The 18,767-nt window shown below is 41.0% G+C and overlaps 1 protein-coding gene across 1 annotated transcript in view; it reads right to left on the bottom strand.

Moving 5' to 3' along the window:
- The window catches only part of TDRD12 (tudor domain containing 12), a 133,263-nt gene that overhangs the window by 68,540 nt on the left and 45,956 nt on the right, over window positions 1–18,767 (bottom strand). The window contains exons 17-19 of the mRNA XM_073307859.2: window positions 14,792–14,983; window positions 10,290–10,418; window positions 265–382 (exon numbers count right to left, since the gene is read on the bottom strand). Coding sequence (XP_073163960.2) covers window positions 265–382; window positions 10,290–10,418; window positions 14,792–14,983 — 439 coding nt within the window. The remainder of the gene's footprint in view (window positions 1–264; window positions 383–10,289; window positions 10,419–14,791; window positions 14,984–18,767) is intronic.

The raw sequence follows: 18,767 nt of genomic DNA, 5'->3' as shown, positions 1-18,767 counted from the left end.
TAGCAATGAGTATTTAGAGTGGTGCATGATCCACACACAGAAAGTGACATATAGCCAAGAATTGGCAAATGAAACTTTTAGCGGCATTCTTAAGCTGCTTTCTCGTTTTAGTAACGTAAGTAAATTAAACATTTATCCATGAGTTCTTATATAGAGTCAACAACTGTGAAATACCACTGTCTAGAGACATATTCTTTAAAAACAACGTTACAGCAAAGACCCCAAAAATTTTTAAATGACAAACTCAAAAAGGAATGTACTTACCTAACACAACATGGGTGCCAGAACTAAATTTTTTTTTCCATTGCTCTACGGCATATTTGAAATGAAATTCAATTTGTTTGTGTACTTTCAAGCAGAATATGGAACTACTCTCCACTGCCTAATGATGAAACATAAAAGAGTTATGAGTTTTTCCAGAAATATACTACACAAATGAAATCTGATTACCAACCATTACTCTAGCTGAAACAAAATGTTCTTGTGCTACTGGTACATTACATACCTCCTGGGGTCATATGTAGAAGGGGTACCCACAAAATCTTCTATTTAGAAATAATTCTGCTTTGTAACTTTAACTTCAATCATTCTTTAGTTTAATATTTTTAGGTAAACAGGCTTTTTGTTTATTAAAATAAACGTGGTGTTTTTCTTATTTAAAGTCAATCCTCTGATATAAAAATGCTCAGAATTCTATTTAAATGTTTTTGTGTTTTGTGTTTTTGTGTTTTGAGTGCATGGGTAACCCAAAAATAGCTTCTACAGAAGATTTCAACTTTCTATGGACTTAGTCCTCCATTCTGATTAGAGCTAGAAAAAAATCTCTCAAATAAATTATCAAAAGTATTCAAAAATTGCATCCTGTGCATGTACAGGATTTTCTGCTACTAATATGTTAACAATTTTTCAGATATATTAACGCTCATGAGATGCATAACATCTTGAAATATTGAAATAAATGATACTGTTTTCATCTGTAATTAATTATTACACATTCAGATTTTTTCCTTTCAAACTCTACTGAGTCAAAAGGAACACACTAATACTTTCTGATACCTCAAGGCACAGATGTGTCAAGTAATTTTCTGTCTAGACACTAATAAAACAAATGACTAATAGAGCCAGCTGCCAGAGGCCAAATGATTCAATCGGGAAAATGGATCTCTTTAAATAGCACGTTTTTAATAACTGAAATAATCAATTTTTAAAAAGGTGTTCTCTTGAATTAGTATTCCACTTCAACCTGTACTACAAAATTCTGTTTCAACATTTTTGCTAACAGTATTCCACTTAAAATATTTTTCAACTGATTTGGCACACATGGCTTAAAACACTTACTAGCAGTCGAACATGAAACTAAGGTGGCAAAAATAAGAGAACAATTAACTGAAAAGTCACCTATTTGAAATGTCCTATCTCAACTACATAAAGCGTTAAAAGCTACTTTATACCTCCAAATTTCATGAAGATAGAGATTATGATTAAGTGATTAAGATCCTTGAGTGGATTACAGTTGCCACACCATTGTTTTGTCTCAAATGTAGAGGTTATTTTCAAATGTAATGAGACCTGTGAAGCCACGCAATGACAGGTGGACTGCACTGGCCTAGGGGATATGATTTTGACTGATACCTGAGAATTCTGACTGATTGTCAAGCTGAAACCTTAAACAAGGGTTTTAATGTTCTTGGGGAATGAGACAAACCAAAGCTACTTGGAAATATGAAGATAAAAATGTTTTGCTGGAGCTCAGAAAGGAATGCTATATGTGGATAAGCGTTCTTGTGCTTTTGCTATTTTTAGGCATTTTTTGAAATAGCAACTATGTACATACTGTAAATGAAATTACATACAAAAACTCCCTTGGAAAAGTGTGTTGAGGTTTCAAAGTCAAACACAAAGAAGTGAAGATGTGGCAAAATTAAGGTTGCCTGTGTAAGGGAACCAGGTTTGTTGAGGCCACACGGGGAATATCAGGATAACTTTGGACTTTTCCAGTCTGATCTTGTGAAGCACCCACGTCAGGAGCGGGGTGGGGGGGGAAGGTATAGGAGGGGAGCGTCCCATTTGATAAGAAAGGCATCACCTAATGAGTGAAGGCCCAGCCCTGCTCTGGAGCAAAACTGAGGACATTCAGTGTTCTGTGCAGTTGCAAAAAGCTCTACTGTTGGTAACTCCCAATGCTTGAATACACTGTGTAGCACACGTGTGTCCAGTTCCCACTCACGGTCCTGAGAAAAATTCCTGCTTAGTGCATTTGCTGTGGTGTTTTGGCATCCACGTAGGTATGATGCTATGATATGGATATTGTGTGTGATGCACCAGTGCCAAAACTGCATGACTTCTATGCACAGGCAGTGTGAGAGTGCTGCCCCCCGCCCCTTATCTGTTTTACATAAAATGTGCATGCCAAGTTGTCTGTGAAGACTTATATGGTCTTGTCTTTGGTGATGGGTAAGAAGAGGGAGTGCACATTGTGAACAGCTCATAGTTCTAAAATATTTATGTGCAGAAGGGACTTAACGGCCCTGGATAGAATGAGAGTTCAGATGTGCTCCCCAACCTAGGAGTGGTGTACAAAAGGCACCCCATGCATACGTGTCTGGTTGTGTCCACCAGAGTTGGGAATATTTTATCTTGTTTGGCCTTGTGAGGTGTTCGTTTATATTGTGCCTGTGTGGGATTTCGTCTGGAGCCAGGATTGTAGATACTATATGTGTAGTCTTGCATGCTTGAGAATGAAAGTCATGGCCACTATGTGGCCCAACAGTTGCAGGCAAGTCCTGGCAGTTAACTGCAGACTGTTTAGTGTTGTGGAGATCAGATTGGTGAAAGTTAGGAATTGTTGCTGTGGTACAGAGGGCATCACCTGAGGAGAACTGAGGTAGGCTCCAATTAATTCTAGTTCTTGCACTAGCAGTAGTGTTGTTATGGACTGCCAGATTGGTTAAAAAGGAGTTAAACGATCTCCGAATGGTTGGGAGATGATCAGTGGTTCCAACACTAAAAGAAGTGGGGGGATCTTGGACCCTCAAACCAAAGTCTCGAATTTGCCATCTAGATGCGGGGTGTTGAGACGTAGCAGACGGCGGTGGGAGTTGTCGCCTCCCCGTAGGTCTCTCTTTTCGGCCCTGTTGTTAATATTGTCTGTGGGGCTGAGTATAAGAAGTGAACCAGAATCTCTATGGGTTATACTATTTACCCTGTCTTTTCTTGGTCCCAGGTATATAGAAGCCTAGGGATCTCAGTGTCGCCCTCGATTCCTTGAGCATGTGAAGAGACTCATCTGTTTTGGCTGCAAAGAGTTTTGGTCCTTCGAATGGCAGATCTTCCAGCACGGATGGCACCTCTCTGGGAAATCCAGAAAGATATAACCAAGAAGCCCTTCGCATCACTTCTGCAGTGGTTACGGACCTGGCTGCCATGTCTACAGAATCCAGGATGGCCTGTAATGCACTCCTGGTGATGAGATGTCCTTCTGAAATAATGGACTTGAATTGTTCTTTTCTCTCTTCAGGAATAAATTCAATAAATTCTGAGAGTTTGGAGTAGTTATTGTGATCATACTTGGTGAGTAATGCTTCGTAATCCTGAGGTGTAGAGAGTGGCAGAAGAGTATACCTTACGGCCAAAAAGATAGTCTCTTCCAATCCCCGTCATATGGTATATTTTGGGGGTTATGAATGCCCCATTCACTGACCGCATCCACCACCAAAGAATTTGACGTTGGGTGCAAGAGGAACTATTTCCTTCGCAGGCACATAATATTTTTTTAATCAGACCTCTTGCAAGTAGGTGGGATTGTTGCTGGGGTCTGCCAGATTGATTTAATTGGTTCCATAATCACATTGTTCATGGGAACAGTGATTTTGGACAAGGTCAATGTCTGTAAAATGTCTAGGAGTTTATGCTATGCTTCCTGGACTACTTCTAGTGAAACGTCCAGTGAGCTCACAACTCTCTTATAAAGGTCCTGAAATTGTTTGAAATCATCTCTCACATTGGGAGATGGTGGCATGATGGAGTTGTCAAGGGAAGATGAGAAGTGGGTTGCTAGTGTCGTCTCCTGGTCAGAAAATTCTTCCTCTTCTTCAGCCCCCTGTTCTGTAGGTTCGGGTGGACCCAGTACCAAAGGTGAAGGTGACTGAAGTGTGCTCACTCTGGGTGGACTGGCAAGTTTGTGTTGTGGGGGACATGTCACCCATGGGCTCCAATACAGCCACTCTATCGGAAAGGGCATCGGTGGCATCCATGGGTGCCCGTACCAGTGATGATCCTTACGTTCAGCAGAGTATCTCCTGTGCAGAGGATCTGGTCTGATGAGAACATGAATGGGGGAAGAATGTTGTGGGGAGTATATTTCCCCTTCATCCTCTTCATCGCTTGAGAATGGAGGAACAGATCGAGGCAGAGTGATGAGGTGGCTTAGTACCAAGTGTGCTGGAGTAATGTTGGTACTGAGAATAGGAGGCTCCGGCATCGAGATGATAATGAGGTCTTATTGACACAGTAATTGCTGCAGTGTTGGTGGCATTAGTACCACTGAAGTCATAGCGGTTGGTACCAACTGTTGCAGCATCACTGTCGATGTGGTTTGTGCACCAAGTGAGTGGTGCCAGCACTAGGTGGCACCATCATCTGCGGAAGTGCTGATGGCATGGGGTTTCAGTTTCCCCTTATTGCCTGTATCAGAGCTAGCCCACTTGGGGTCTTTTGCTCTGTTGATCCCACAACTTTGGACACAGAAAAGGTTGGTGCGGTCGGTGCCAATGGGTTTACCCATTTGAGGAATGCTGTTTCTTGGCTGATTCCCAGGATGGCATGGTGACTCACTTTTTTTTTTTTTTGGCCACCTTCTTTGCGGGGTAGTGTTGAGTCTGATCCATGGAGGTAGGGCCATGGGTGACCTGTGTCCTGAAGGTGTCCTTGCTTTTGGCTTAGAGGCTGAACAGAGTGACTTCTCCCTGAGAAGGAGTCTGAATTGTAGGTCTCTTGCTTTCCTGGTCCAGACTTTTAGACTGTGACAGCGCAAGCACTTTTGAGGAATGTGTGTCTTGCCGAGGCAGCAAACACAGAGTGCCCGTCTGAGACGGGTATTGAAAGTCTGCAGGTGAGGCAGCATTTAAAGACCAGGGAACCAGGCATCCCCCTCAGAGAAGCATTTCCCCCCCAGGAGGGAAAACTAAAATTTCTACTCTAACTGACACCAACTGGAAAGCTAACTTTCTAATCTAAGGGGAAAAGATTTCCGCCCCCCCCCTCAGAAAGAAAATTAACATGGAAGAACACGAACTATAACAACTAAGAAACTACGGCTAACTAGCAAAAACTTTGCTAACAGTAAAGGACATTGAGGTGCTGCTAGCTGCTCTTACTCAAGCCAAAGGCAGAAGAGAAGGAACTGAGCAGGGGGTGGGTGAACAGCACCAGATAACCCCGAGGTCACATGAAAGGGGGACCACACATGTGCGACTCAACTGGGCACAGCTACCACAAATCTTCAATTACGAGCACAGGGATGCATGAAAACCTGAAGTGGAACACCCACAGCATCATCACTCAAAGAACTCACTAGTACCAAGCACAGCAGGACAATGACCTCCCATGTCATACAAGCAACACTCCTATTAATACGCTACAGAATTATATTAGCCCTTTTATTATTGCATCACATCATTGACTCATATTCAATTTGTGATCCACTATAAACCCCAGATTCTTTTCAGCAAAACTACTGCCTAGCCACTTATTCCCCATCTTGTAGTTGTGATTTTGATCTTTCCTTAAGTGTAGTACTTTGCACATGTCTTTATTGGGAGGAGTGGTAGATACGCTGGAGGGGAGGGATAGGATACAGAAGGACCTAGACAAATTGGAGGATTGGGCCAAAAGAAATCTGATGAGGTTCAATAAGGATAAGTGCAGGGTCCTGCACTTAGGACGGAAGAACCCAATGCACAGCTACAGACTAGGGACCGAATGGCTAGGCAGCAGTTCTGCGGAAAAGGACCTAGGGGTGACAGTGGACGAGAAGCTGGATATGAGTCAGCAGTGTGCCCTTGTTGCCAAGAAGGCCAATGGCATTTTGGGATGTATAAGTAGGGGCATAGCGAGCAGATCAAGGGACGTGATCGTTCCCCTCTATTCGACATTGGTGAGGCCTCATCTGGAGTACTGTGTCCAGTTTTGGGCCCCACACTTCAAGAAGGATGTGGATAAACTGGAGAGAGTCCAGCGAAGGGCAACAAAAATGATTAGGGGTCTGGAACACATGAGTTATGAGGAGAGGCTGAGGGAGCTGGGATTGTTTAGCCTGCAGAAGAGAAGAATGAGGGGGGATTTGATAGCTGCTTTCAACTACCTGAAAGGGGGTTCCAAAGAGGATGGCTCTAGACTGTTCTCAATGGTAGCAGATGACAGAACGAGGAGTAATGGTCTCAAGTTGCAGCGGGGGAGGTTTAGATTGGATATTAGGAAAAACTTTTTCACTAAGAGGGTGATGAAACACTGGAATGCGTTACCTAGGGAGGTGGTAGAATCTCCTTCCTTAGAAGTTTTTAAGGTCAGGCTTGACAAAGCCCTGGCTGGGATGATTTAACTGGGAATTGGTCCTGCTTCGAGCAGGGGGTTGGACTAGATGACCTTCAGGGGTCCCTTCCAACCCTGATATTCTATGATTCTATGAATGTCATCTTGTTAATTTCAGACCAATTATCTACTTTATCAAGATGATTTTGAATTCTAACCCTGTCCTCCGAAGTGCCAACAGTTCCCAGCTTGGTGTCATCCACAAATTTTATGAGCATAGTCTCCATTCCATTATTCAAGTTACTAATGAAGATACTGAATAGTACCAGAGCCAGGACATACTCCTATGGGACCCCACCAGTATTTTTCCCCCTAGTACCCCAGCACCCTGACCCCCCTGCCACACCCCTCATCCCTCCTGCACCCCACCTCCCTGCCCTGTGCCCCCTGCACACCTCCTGCACTCCCTGCCCTGAGCCCCCTGAACACCTCCTGCACCTCAACTCCCTGCCACACCCCACACCCCTGCTGCACCCCACGAGGGCAGGGAGGGGGCTAGAATGGGGGCAGGGCAGCGACGGGGTCTCATGGAAGGGGTGGAGTGGGGCGGGGCCAGCGGGGGGGGGTGTCAGTAATGCATCCCGCGGGCCAATGCACTAGTCCTCATGTGGCCCTTTTGGTCATTTGAGTTTGAGACCCCTGATCTAGACGACATTTCCCTTGCTTGCTCATGAAAATATCATGTGAGACTGTGTCAAAAGCCTTACTAAACTGAAGACATATCCCATCTACTGCTTCCCCCATCCACTAACCCTGTTATAGGAGGAAATTAGGTTGATTTGGCATGATTTGCTCTTGCCAAATTCATGTTACCTATTCCTTATAACCCTATTATACTCTAGGTGCTAACAAAATGTTTGCTTAAGAATTTGTACCAGTATCTTTCTGGGTATCAAAGTTAGGCTGACTGGTTGATAATTCTCAGGGTCCTCTATTTTCAGCTTTTTAAAGACAGGCACTATGTTTGCCCTCCTCCAGTCCTCTGGGACATCTACCGTCTTCCATAATTTCTCAAAGATATTGCTAATGGTTCTGAGATTGTTTCAGCTAGTTACTTAAGGTCCCTAAGATGCATTTCATCAGGCCCTGCTGACTAGAATACCTCTTACTTATCTAAATATTTCCTTCCCTCTTGTCATTAATTGTATTAATGTATCCAGTCCCAATTTACTTTTTTAGTCAAAAATGAAAAGAGGCATTGAATACCTCAGCCTTCTTGATATTGTCCATTATTAGCTCTCCTTCCCCACTAAGTAGAGGACCTGCACTTTCCTTTCTTTTTCTCTTATTTCTAATGTATCTATAGAGCCTCTTTTTATTGCTTTTTATGTCCCTTGCTACATGGGACTCATGATAAACAAGCTCTCTGATGAATGTATCAAGTTTTACATAGTAATCAGTACCAAGAGAACAGCTGTCATGTCACAGGGCACCAACAGCCCACCTAAAATCTACATCAATAATGAAGCTCTGGACAACGTGGATCACTTCTGCTATCTTGGCTCAACTTTAACTAGCTCATTTAGCCTTGATAGAGAATTTGATGCAAGAATTGGCAAAGCTCTTGTCACCTTTGGCAAACTTACGTCGTGTCTGGAACAAGCTGCTAACCGGGAATACAAAGGTGCCCGTTTATCAGGCTTGCATCCTCAGTACCTTCCTTTACGGCAGTAAAAGCTGGGTCACATACTCCTAGCAGGAGTGAAGCTTGAACAGTTTCTACCTTCACAGTCTCAGAAAAATCCTTGGAGTCACTTGAAACCAACGGATCACTAACAACGAGATCCTCGAGAGAACTGGCCTACAGTCTATGCTGGACGCTTGCAGGCTTTAAGAGACATGGAGCATATGCCTCAAGATCGTCTGCCAAAGGCTGTGATCTCTGGCCAACTGAAGTACTACCTGCAATGCAGAGGAAGGCCAAAGCTCCAATACAGTGACAAGGTCAAGCAAGGTCTCAGGAGATTCAGCATTCCCACCTGACAACTGGGAAAACCCTGCCCACAACTGCTCGGTCTGGAGAAGCTGGGTCAAGGCTGGAGCAGTCATCATGGAGAGCCATCAGAGAGCCCAGGCTGAGTCACAGGCAAGCCAAGAAGCAGAGTGTGCTCCGACCTCCATCTTGCGAGTGGACCTGTCACCACTCTGGGGAGGTCTGCCATATGCACATTGGGCTCTTCTCCCACACTACTGTCAAACGCCACTAACTGACTTTGTCGTGTTTCCTTTCATCTGTCAAGATGTTGGATAGCTATACACACAGAACTCACTTTGTGCCTTAGACTTTCTGAATTTGTCCCTACATGCTTGTGATATTCCTTTGTACTCCTCCTTTACATACTTTTGTATATTTTTAATTCCATGATCACATACTACATGGCCCTGCCTCATTAGGTGCACCAGAAGACAGTGCTATCACTAACAGCTTATTCAATGTGTCTTCTTATACACATTCACTGTTTGGCCCCAGACTCCATTTACCACTGCCACACAAACTCTGCTTTGAATACAGTATTTATTTCCTTATAGGCTTTTCTATTATGCTTCCCACAGTAGCCTCTGAGTGCAGCACAAAAATCAATCAATTTACCTTTACAACTCCCCTGTGAGGTAAAATAGTATTATACTCATTTTACAGAATGGGGACTTCCAAATTAAGGTCAGAATTGTCCACTAATTCTAGGGGCCCAAACTGACATGTTCACAGCCTAACATTTCTAAGTATTTAGGGATCCTGGGTTCTAGTTAAGGTTTTGGAAGGGGTGTGGCTATCAATTCTTATGCTTTGTCTACCCCAGCACGTTACCTATCCCCAAGCTACCACTGCCCCTATACCTTCAAATCTGTCCTTGTCCCCCTCAGCTCCTACAGTAAGTATCCCGTAGCATACCTCTGCCACCTCCACCCCTTTTCACTTGAACAAGTTAGCTTGTGTCCTCCTCCTTCATCCTGCTTGGGCGACAGCAAAAGGTGCACTGAGAGCTCTGAATTCTGGTAACTGATGCCACACTCAGTCCAGGAAAACTTGCAGGAAAGATCTGCTTGGTCCCTGTAGCCCTGCTATGGACCATACTCAGTCCAGTTGGCACACTGAAATAATGTGGAGATGCAACACACACTCAGTGCAGACACAATCTCTTGAGAAATTTTCTGCCAGCCAGCCTCTAGCAAACTTCTACTGAGTATGTATAAATTGCAATTTTCACAGATTTAACATAGCCAAATTTTTGTGTGGACTCTCAGTGAAATGGTTGTAAGAACTGAACATGGGCAAAACAGAACCAAACGCTTTCTCAGAATTCATTCTTGGAAACAACTTTTGCTAAAACTTACAGCCATAAAAAAAAAAAAAAGTGTTAACCTCAGTGAGATCCACCATAGAAAATTTCATCCTGAATGGCTTATAGCTTTGCCAAACTTTTGCAACTAAAAACATGATATTATGTGACGGTGTTAGGAAATCTCCACTATACTTTATAAATGGCTAAAAAAGGCTTTGGAAAGTTTGAGCAAAGGAACTGAGGAGAGAGTATCATTTCTCTCCCGAAGTGAAAAAACCCATTCCAGAAGTCCAAACACTTCCTCTCTCTGCTCAGAAGCCAAGACAATATTACTATAGCTTATTGTACCTTGCTACTTAAAACACATTCCATATCAGTACATACATTATAGGTTAATAGTTAAATATTTGTAGTACTCACTTTATAGACCATTTCTGTTTCATCCGCAGAATTAGTGAAAATCAGGGTCTTTTGAGTTTTACTGGGAGTAAAATCCAGTATCTGGAGTAATACAGAGGTTCTCTCACAGTTCAAGCAAAGTTGCACCACCTAATAAAAGTGACAAAATAAAGTCAAGTAGAACAAAGCAGCCTCGTAACATACAAAAATTTTGCTATATATCTGTTCTCTCTCAGAGCATTTTGTGCATTTATATATTGCACTAATACTACCTGAATCAAAAAGCATAAATCAATACTAGTTATGAAGCTGCACCTATCTAATCCTAGAGTAGTTGTAAACAAGATGGTTTAGCTAGTAGCAATATTGCCATGATAAATATATATGTGGTAGACACAAAGCCACAACTCACCCACATAATCGAAGGCAATATGCATGTGATAAATTGATTTATCATGCACCTTTGACCACCGTACCTGCCCTTCTATTAATTAACCTCCAAGATTAATGCCAATGAAACCTCTGTATCGTAACTATTTATGTAACTATACAGATAATGCATTATTTTACACACAATTAAGGCATATCTATACTATGTACAATAGTTGCTTGATATCCTCAAAGTGTTCCGATCTACAAACTGTAAGTAAGAACACCTCAGCTCATTCCAATTGTCACAACTGTGCACAGGCTATACAAACATCACTTCTATTCATATAGAGAAGGTACACTTAGAATGCATTATGGTTTTGGAGATCTTACTGATTCAAGTGACATTTCCTATATTTAAAATCAATGGAATTAATAATACCTCTAAACCTAGAAAGCACTTGAAGTATGCCAACTCCTTCCCTGAAATGAAACCAAATCTGGGACAGAACTGCACCTTGCATAACCCCACATAACAATATGCAGTGACAGTCAGCAGAGGCTCTGGAGCTACTAGCAGACATTCAGTATAAAAGAGGGAGCTACTAGCGGACATTCTCTTCTTCATTCTCTTCTCCTCAACTTTAAAATTCACGTTCGCCTTGATCCAAAAAATCCCAAGTTTGCTGACTTTCAGGGAACCCTTCAATGCCCATCTTTTCATCCAGGTTTTTGGGGAACAGGTTATGGATAACTGCTGGTATTTGTAAATATTAGGGCTGTCAAGCAATTAAAAAATTAATCACGATTAGTCGCACTGTTAAATAACAATAGAATACCATTTATTTTAAATATTTTTGAATGTATACTACATTTTCAAATATATTAATTTCAATTACAACACAGAATACAAAGTGTACAAATACTCACTTTATATTTATTTTATTACAAGTATTTGCACTGTAAAAAAACAAAAGAAAAAGTACTTTTCAATTCACTTAATACAAGTACTGTAGTACAATCTCTAGCATGGAAGTTGGACTTATTAATGTAGAATTATGTACAAAATAACCTTGTCATAAATATAAAGGGAAGGGTAAACCCCTTTGAAATCCCTCCTGGCCAGGGGAAAGCTCCTCTCACCTGTAAAGGGTTAAGAAGCTAAAGGTAACCTCGCTGGCACCTGACCAAAATGACCAATGAGGAGACAAGATACTTTCAAAAGCTGGGAGGAGGGAGAGAAACAAAGGGTCTGTGTCTGTCTGTAGTCGGCTTGGCAGGGGACAGAACAGGAATGGAGTCTTAGAACTTTTAGTAAGTAATCTAACTAGGTATGTGTTAGATTATGATTTCTTTAAATGGCTGAGAAAAGAATTGTGCTGAATAGAATAACTATTTCTGTCTGTGTATCTTTTTTGACAGGTTTCAGAGGAACAGCCGTGTTAGTCTGTATTCGCAAAAAGAAAAGGAGTACTTGTGGCACCTTAGAGACTAACCAATTTATTTGAGCATGAGCTTTCGTGAGCTACAGCTCACTTCAAGCTCATGCTCAAATAAATTGGTTAGTCTCTAAGGTGCCACAAGTACTCCGTATCTTTTTTGTAACTTAAGGTTTTGCCTAGAGGGGTTCTCTATGTTTTTGAATCTAATTAGCCTGTAAGATATCTACCATCCTGATTTTACAGGGGGGATTTCTTTATTTCTATTTACTTCTATTTTTTATTAAAAGTCTTCTTGTAAAACACTGAATGCTTTTTCATTGTTCTCAGATCCAAGGGTTTGGGTCTGTGGTCACCTATGCAAATTGGTGAGGCTTTTTATCCAACATTTCCCAGGAAAGGGGGGTGCAAGTGTTGGGAGGATTGTTCATTGTTCTTAAGATCCAAGGGTCTGGGTCTGTAGTCACCTAAGCAAATTGGTGAGGCTTTTTACCAAACCTTGTCCAGGAAGTGGGGTGCAAGGTTTTGGGAAGTATTTTGGGGGGAAGGACGCGTCCAAACAGCTCTTCCCCAGTAACCAGTATTAGTTTGGTGGTGGTAGCGGCCAGTCCAAGGATAACGGATGTAATATTTTGTACCTTGGGGAAGTTTTGACCTAAGCTGGTAAAGATAAGCTTAGGAGGTTTTTTCATGCAGGTCCCCACATCTGTACCCTAGAGTTCAGAGTGGGGGAGGAACCGTGACAAACCTGCATTCAAAAATAAAACAAGGTAAAATTTTAGAGTCTTCACGTCCACTCAGTCCTACTTCTTGATCAGCTAACTGCACAGACAAACAAATCTGATTACATTTGCAAGAGGTAATGCTCTCTGCTTCTTGTTTACAATATCACCTAAGAGTGAGAACAGGTGTTCTCATGACATTGTTATAGCCAGCATCACAAGATATTTACGTGCCAGATGCGCTAAAGATTCATGTGTCCCTTCATGCTTCAAACACCCTTCCAGAGGACACGTGTCCATGCTGACGATGGGTTCTGCTCGATAACAATCCAAAGAGTACAGACTGACATGTTAATTTTCAAAATCTGAGTCAGATGCCACCAGAAGGCGGTTGATTTTCTTTTTTGATGGTTCGAGTTATGTAGTTTCTGCATCAGGGAGTGTTGCTCTTTTAAGACTTCTGAAAGCATGCTCCACACCTCATCCCTCTCAGATTTTGGAAGGCACTTCAGATTCTTAAACCTTGGGTCGAGTGCTGTAGCTATTTTTAGAAATCTCACATTGGTATCTTCTTTGTGTTTGTCAAATCTGCATTGAAAGTGTTATTAAAATGAAAAACGTGTGCTGAGTCATAATCCAAGACTGCTACAACATGAAATATATGGCAAAATGCAGGTAAAACAGAGCAGGGTACATACAATTCTCCCCCAAGGAGTAAAGACACAAATTTAATTAACGCATTTTTTTTTTTAACAAGCATGGAAGCATGTCCTCTGGAATGGTGGCGAAAGCATGAATGGGCATACGAATATTTAGCATATCTGGCACATAAATACCTTGCAATGCCGGCTACAAAAGTGCAACGTAAATAACTGATCTCACTTTCTGGTGACACTATAGACAAGAAGAGGGCAGCATTATCTCCTGTAAATGTAAACAAACTTGTTTGTCTTAGTGATTGGCTGAACAAGAAGTAGGACTGAGTGGACCTGCAGGCTCTGAAGTTTACATTGTTTTGTTTTTTAGTGCAGTTACATAACAAAAAAAAAATATCTACATTTGCATGTTGCACTTTCAAGACAAAAAGATTGCACTACAGTACTTGTATGAGGTGAATTGAAAAATACTGTTTCTTTTATTGTTTTTATAGTGCAAATATTTGTAATAAAAATATACACTGATTTCAATTACAACAGAATATATATGAAAATGTAGAAAAAACATCCAAAATATTTAATAAATTTCAATTGGTATTCTCTTGTTTAACTGTGCAGTTAAAACTGAGATTAATCATGATTATTTTTTTTAATTGTGATTTTTTTTTGAGTTAATCGCATGAATTAACTGCAATTAAATTGACAACCCTAGTAAATATCTTGAGATACTGTTTGATTTAATGTCACTGTTGGTTATTTGCGTTGGGGGAAGCTGATATTATGATATTGTATTTTTAAAATTATGTTAAGGGTGTCTAGCGCTCTGGATAGACATTTCCTCCCCCATGTATCGTATCTAAATAAATAAAACAGAACAAACAAAAGTTAGAAAATAGGGAGTGAATACTACATACAACTGAAAGTGCAGGGGGAATTTCGGCTAGAAGAATAAAGTTACCCTAACTGAAACTTTTAAGTCATAAATAATAATGAAAGACCTTATCTGTAGCACGTAGCCCCAAAAAAGCACAGCTGTAGAAATTTTAAACAATCCATCTACAGACTTTGTACTATTAAAATCTCAAATTAAACACCGAACATACACATTTTTGCATATAGTCTTCTGTTACCATTTCTAAAATAAACTTCCCTTGTTATCTTTTCTACATCCTACTATGGTAAAACTATAGAATGTTTTCCTATTTTTGAGCAAACGAAAATAGATACATGTGCATACATAACCTGTCAATGTAATGCAAACTCTCACTAAATATAAGGTAAAGAATCCCACTATACAACTTTAACCTGGAAGAACAGCATAATCTCTGGATTTTTACCTGTTGCACATTTCCATATATGGAAGCTTCTTCCATAGCTGTTATCACAATGTAAGGATCATTCATGAACTCTCTTGTTAAATGTTCTATATGTTTATTCCAATGATTTCCAACAGCAACAATTTGATGTGGTGCTGATTCCCGCTCTTCAACAGTAATTGTTTTCTTGTAATACTCTAATATAGTAAATATCTGTAAAACAGGGAGTACGAATTTCTTTTTGGCAAGTTTTCTTTTGTTCTATTCTGTGATCAGAAAAAGTCAGGGAAGGCAGCATTGATCAAGCAAGAAAGCAAAAGAATTGTTATTCATATATAAGCACCAGCCAATCCACTTCTTCCCTGTTAGATACTTCCAAAGCAAGAAGGGCTATTTTTTATAGTACAAATACTGTGTAAAGCAGCATCTTGAAACAGAGGGGAAAGTGAATATTTAGTATGTCAGAAGAGTGTACAAAGACAAAATATTACCAGTGAATAATTCTGCCTAGTAGTAAGTCCCTCTTCTCTCAGCCTATAAACAGGAATAGGGCTTGTCTACACAGTGCTTTAGTCCACACCAGAGGGAAGTAAATTCTAGTGCGCAACTAGCATGTCATGCATTAACTGTCCCATGTGGACCCTACTGGCATACACTAAAAGTTTCCAAGTGTGTGTTGAGACTACATTAGCACTCATCAGGAGGGACTTTTAGTGTACACCAGCAGGGTCCACATGGGACAGTTAGTGCGCAACACGCTAGTGAGCACTAAAATTTGCTCTCCTCTGGTGCAGACTAATGCACTGTGTACACAAGCCCATAATCAATACAGATGTAGCAAACAGTAAGCTAAGTGGAAGTCTTACTTTAGTGAGCCACTTGGAGAATCTTGTTAGAAAAAGGCATCCTTTGATATTACAGGACAAACTATTACTACCACACAAAAGTCTGTGTGGAGAGATGAATCAACTCTTTTCAAGTTTCTAGTACACATGTACTAGTCCATGAAGTCCATAAAGCTAAGACACCTTTATAATTCAGAGACGTGAAATTATTCCAAATTCATTTGATAAAACTGATTAGTCTTCAAATTGGTGTCCCTTTAAAATTTAAGCAATACTTCTCCCAAGGACTCAAAAGAATGGTTTATCCAAACCTAAGACAAATCCTACTAAAGAAGCAACTGTCAATAAAAGGTCTGCTTCAAAAAGGACAAAAAGGATATCTTCAAAAATGGGAAAGAACCAGTGTGGCTCTGCTACAGCCTATCCTTGAGACACCTTCTAAAACCCTGTTAATAAAAAAGCTATTGCTTATTGAAGAAAAAGCTTCACGTTACTCTCCAGGACCACCAAACAGTGTTTAGCAATGGTGATATGTACCTACACCATGGTAGGAATCTGGGTCTGTGGTGGTCTCCACAAGTTAAAGAGCTGTCCAGGGCAGCATCTCATAGGGTCCTCCTTCGACAAAAAACAAAAAAAAGACCGTAAGAGGGTCCATTCAGAGAAAGCTACTGAGAAAAGGATGATCTTGACAGAAGGAGCTACTGGGGTCTGGGGAAAGTGGAGGCCAAGACAGAGTGGCTAAGTGACACTCCAGAAGGGTCTGAAAACCCCAAAGACATGGCTCTGCAAACACAGAAGTTCTAGTAGAGAGATAGTTAATAGTGGACAAGAACAAGTAATTAGCAAGGTGGAGGGAGCCACCCGGAGGCTAGACAAGAGAATGCATATGCAACATCACAGTGGTGAAGTAAGGTGAGCTTGGGGCATGCTGCTTCCACAGGAAAACCCACACAGGAGACAAAACAGGTCAGCGCTGAACCAACCTGAATTTGAGACAGGGAAAAACATGTCCATATAATTCAGTGCTTTTTAGGGAGCAGGGACAACTTGGGACCCTTCACTTTCACTTGACTAACTTTGACATTTAAACTGGTGCAGACACATTCCAATACATTTCACTATATGAAACACTTATAATGCTACGGTGTAAAAAATAGATGAAATACCCCAAGTGTTACCACTCCCAATTTCCATCAGGACCATGATTCCTTGAGTGGAAAAAGATGCTTCTGAGTAGCAAAGGTTTGTCAACATTTTATCAGAAAAGTCTGTCCTCCACTCTGGCAGTACAGAACAATAATGTACCGCTAATGACACCTCAGAATCAAGAAAATACAAGGGTGTCAGACCTTTTTCCCACCACATATTGTGGAAATATCTTTTTTGAGATGAGGTATCAAATACGGCACACAATATTCTGGGGCCATTCCTGGCATTATCACTTTTCTTGTGATATTCTCCATCCACTTCCCTATGGATCCTAACATTTTCTTTGCTTTTTTCATCTACATTCAATTCACTGAGCTGTTCACAATGATGCCCAGGTCAGACCACTGCCAGCAGTGGCAGTTTGAATAGAAAATGAGGGAAAGGTTCATGTCCAACAGACAGTACTTCAGAAGGCCAGAAATTTAAGGGCTAGAAAGCACTAACATGTCACACATTAAGATCCCAACCAAAAGTGGGAATTATGAGATGATATTTTTAAAGGATATAAACTTATGAAGTCTAGAAATATATAGAACAATTTTAATAGTAGGCAAAGGCAATCCCAATTGTCTTTGATACATGGACCCACTAAGGATACCTTGCTTGTACATCTGTAATTAGGTACCAAAGAAGTCTATGTGCAGAAAACTCAAGAATTGGCTAAGCCACGCTAAAAGCTATTTTCTTTCTTGAAACTCTCTGCCATCTTTCTATCACAGAGACCTTTTAAAGATATACTGCCTTCCACTTCCATTGAAAACTTCTGACTAAAGAAGCCTCAGTCACAGCAGGACCTAAGCAGAGAAATGACCTCCTCACCTCATAGCACTTTCTGGTATACTAGCCTTAAAGAGAGATTAGCATCTGGATACTATGAGAACTCCACAATTCCTTCAATACAAACATAGGAAGACAGGCTCACACCCTGCAAGAGTCTCTTTCTGGGGATCCTGCTTTGTTGAGCAAGAACAATGACCAATATTGCCAGTTCCAAAGAAAAACTGTAAGGTTACGTCTGCTCATAGGAAGTTTAAAAGGCTCCTTTGCCTGGAAAACACTTCCCCTCCTATAAAGAGCTGGGGAAAAAAAACGAACAACCATGCATATTGACAGGGTATAAGGGCCTGCTTCTAGGAAATAATTAAGATAGAAGACTCTTGAATTTTGCACCGTTAAGTTCATGATAGCTAGCCTTTGTCTACCCTCTCATCTAGCTGCCAGAAGAGAGAACTCATACTTTCGTGGAGAATACTGGAGTGGGAGAAAGTTGAGAGGTATAAGACGCAACAATTAAGTCCCCTGAAACTGGAATTCTAAAAGGGAGTAGAAGCCAGGGACTCGTCTACATGTCTTTCAAAAGACAAATTCACAAATTTATCTGTAAAAAAGCTTAGGTTTCCTAACAGAAATTTTTGGACCTCCTGAATTTGGTGTGTGGTAATGTCTGGTTGAACTCATTTCTGCCTTGCATGCCATGAAGACTGAGGGGCATACCATGAAGACTGAGGGGCCTGCCAGTCATAATCCAAAGAAGAGACCTCAATGGAACAATTACTGGAGAGGGGTCCTTTTAGCAGGGTCTAAAAAAAGTAGTCTACTTAAGAAGAGGACATCATGCTAGTCCCATAAATTAGGTTATTTCCTTTTCTACTCTTCAGAGACAGTAGCCACCACACTGAAAAAGCAGCTGATCTTTGGGGGAGTGGAGGGTCTCCCATAACGCTTCTGAGAGTAGTGAGGAACAGCCAGAATAAGATGGAGGTGAAAGGGAAGGGAGAGAGGTGTGGGGAGAAAGCCACATCAGTGTTTGCTTTATCTGAAAAAGAAACCCATTGTTCAAAATCGGTGGAGATTTAGCAGCAAAAGTAGGTTTTATTTCTTTCTTTTAAACCACGTAATATGTCTTCACATCCAGGGGTGGTTGTTTTTTAAATTCATGC

This window comes from Lepidochelys kempii, chromosome 12, assembly GCF_965140285.1.
Source record: "Lepidochelys kempii isolate rLepKem1 chromosome 12, rLepKem1.hap1, whole genome shotgun sequence".
In the NCBI taxonomy this organism is placed as follows: domain Eukaryota; kingdom Metazoa; phylum Chordata; order Testudines; family Cheloniidae; genus Lepidochelys; species Lepidochelys kempii.
Note: the sequence above shows the minus strand (reverse complement) of the source record. Positions and strands in the feature narration are given on the sequence as shown.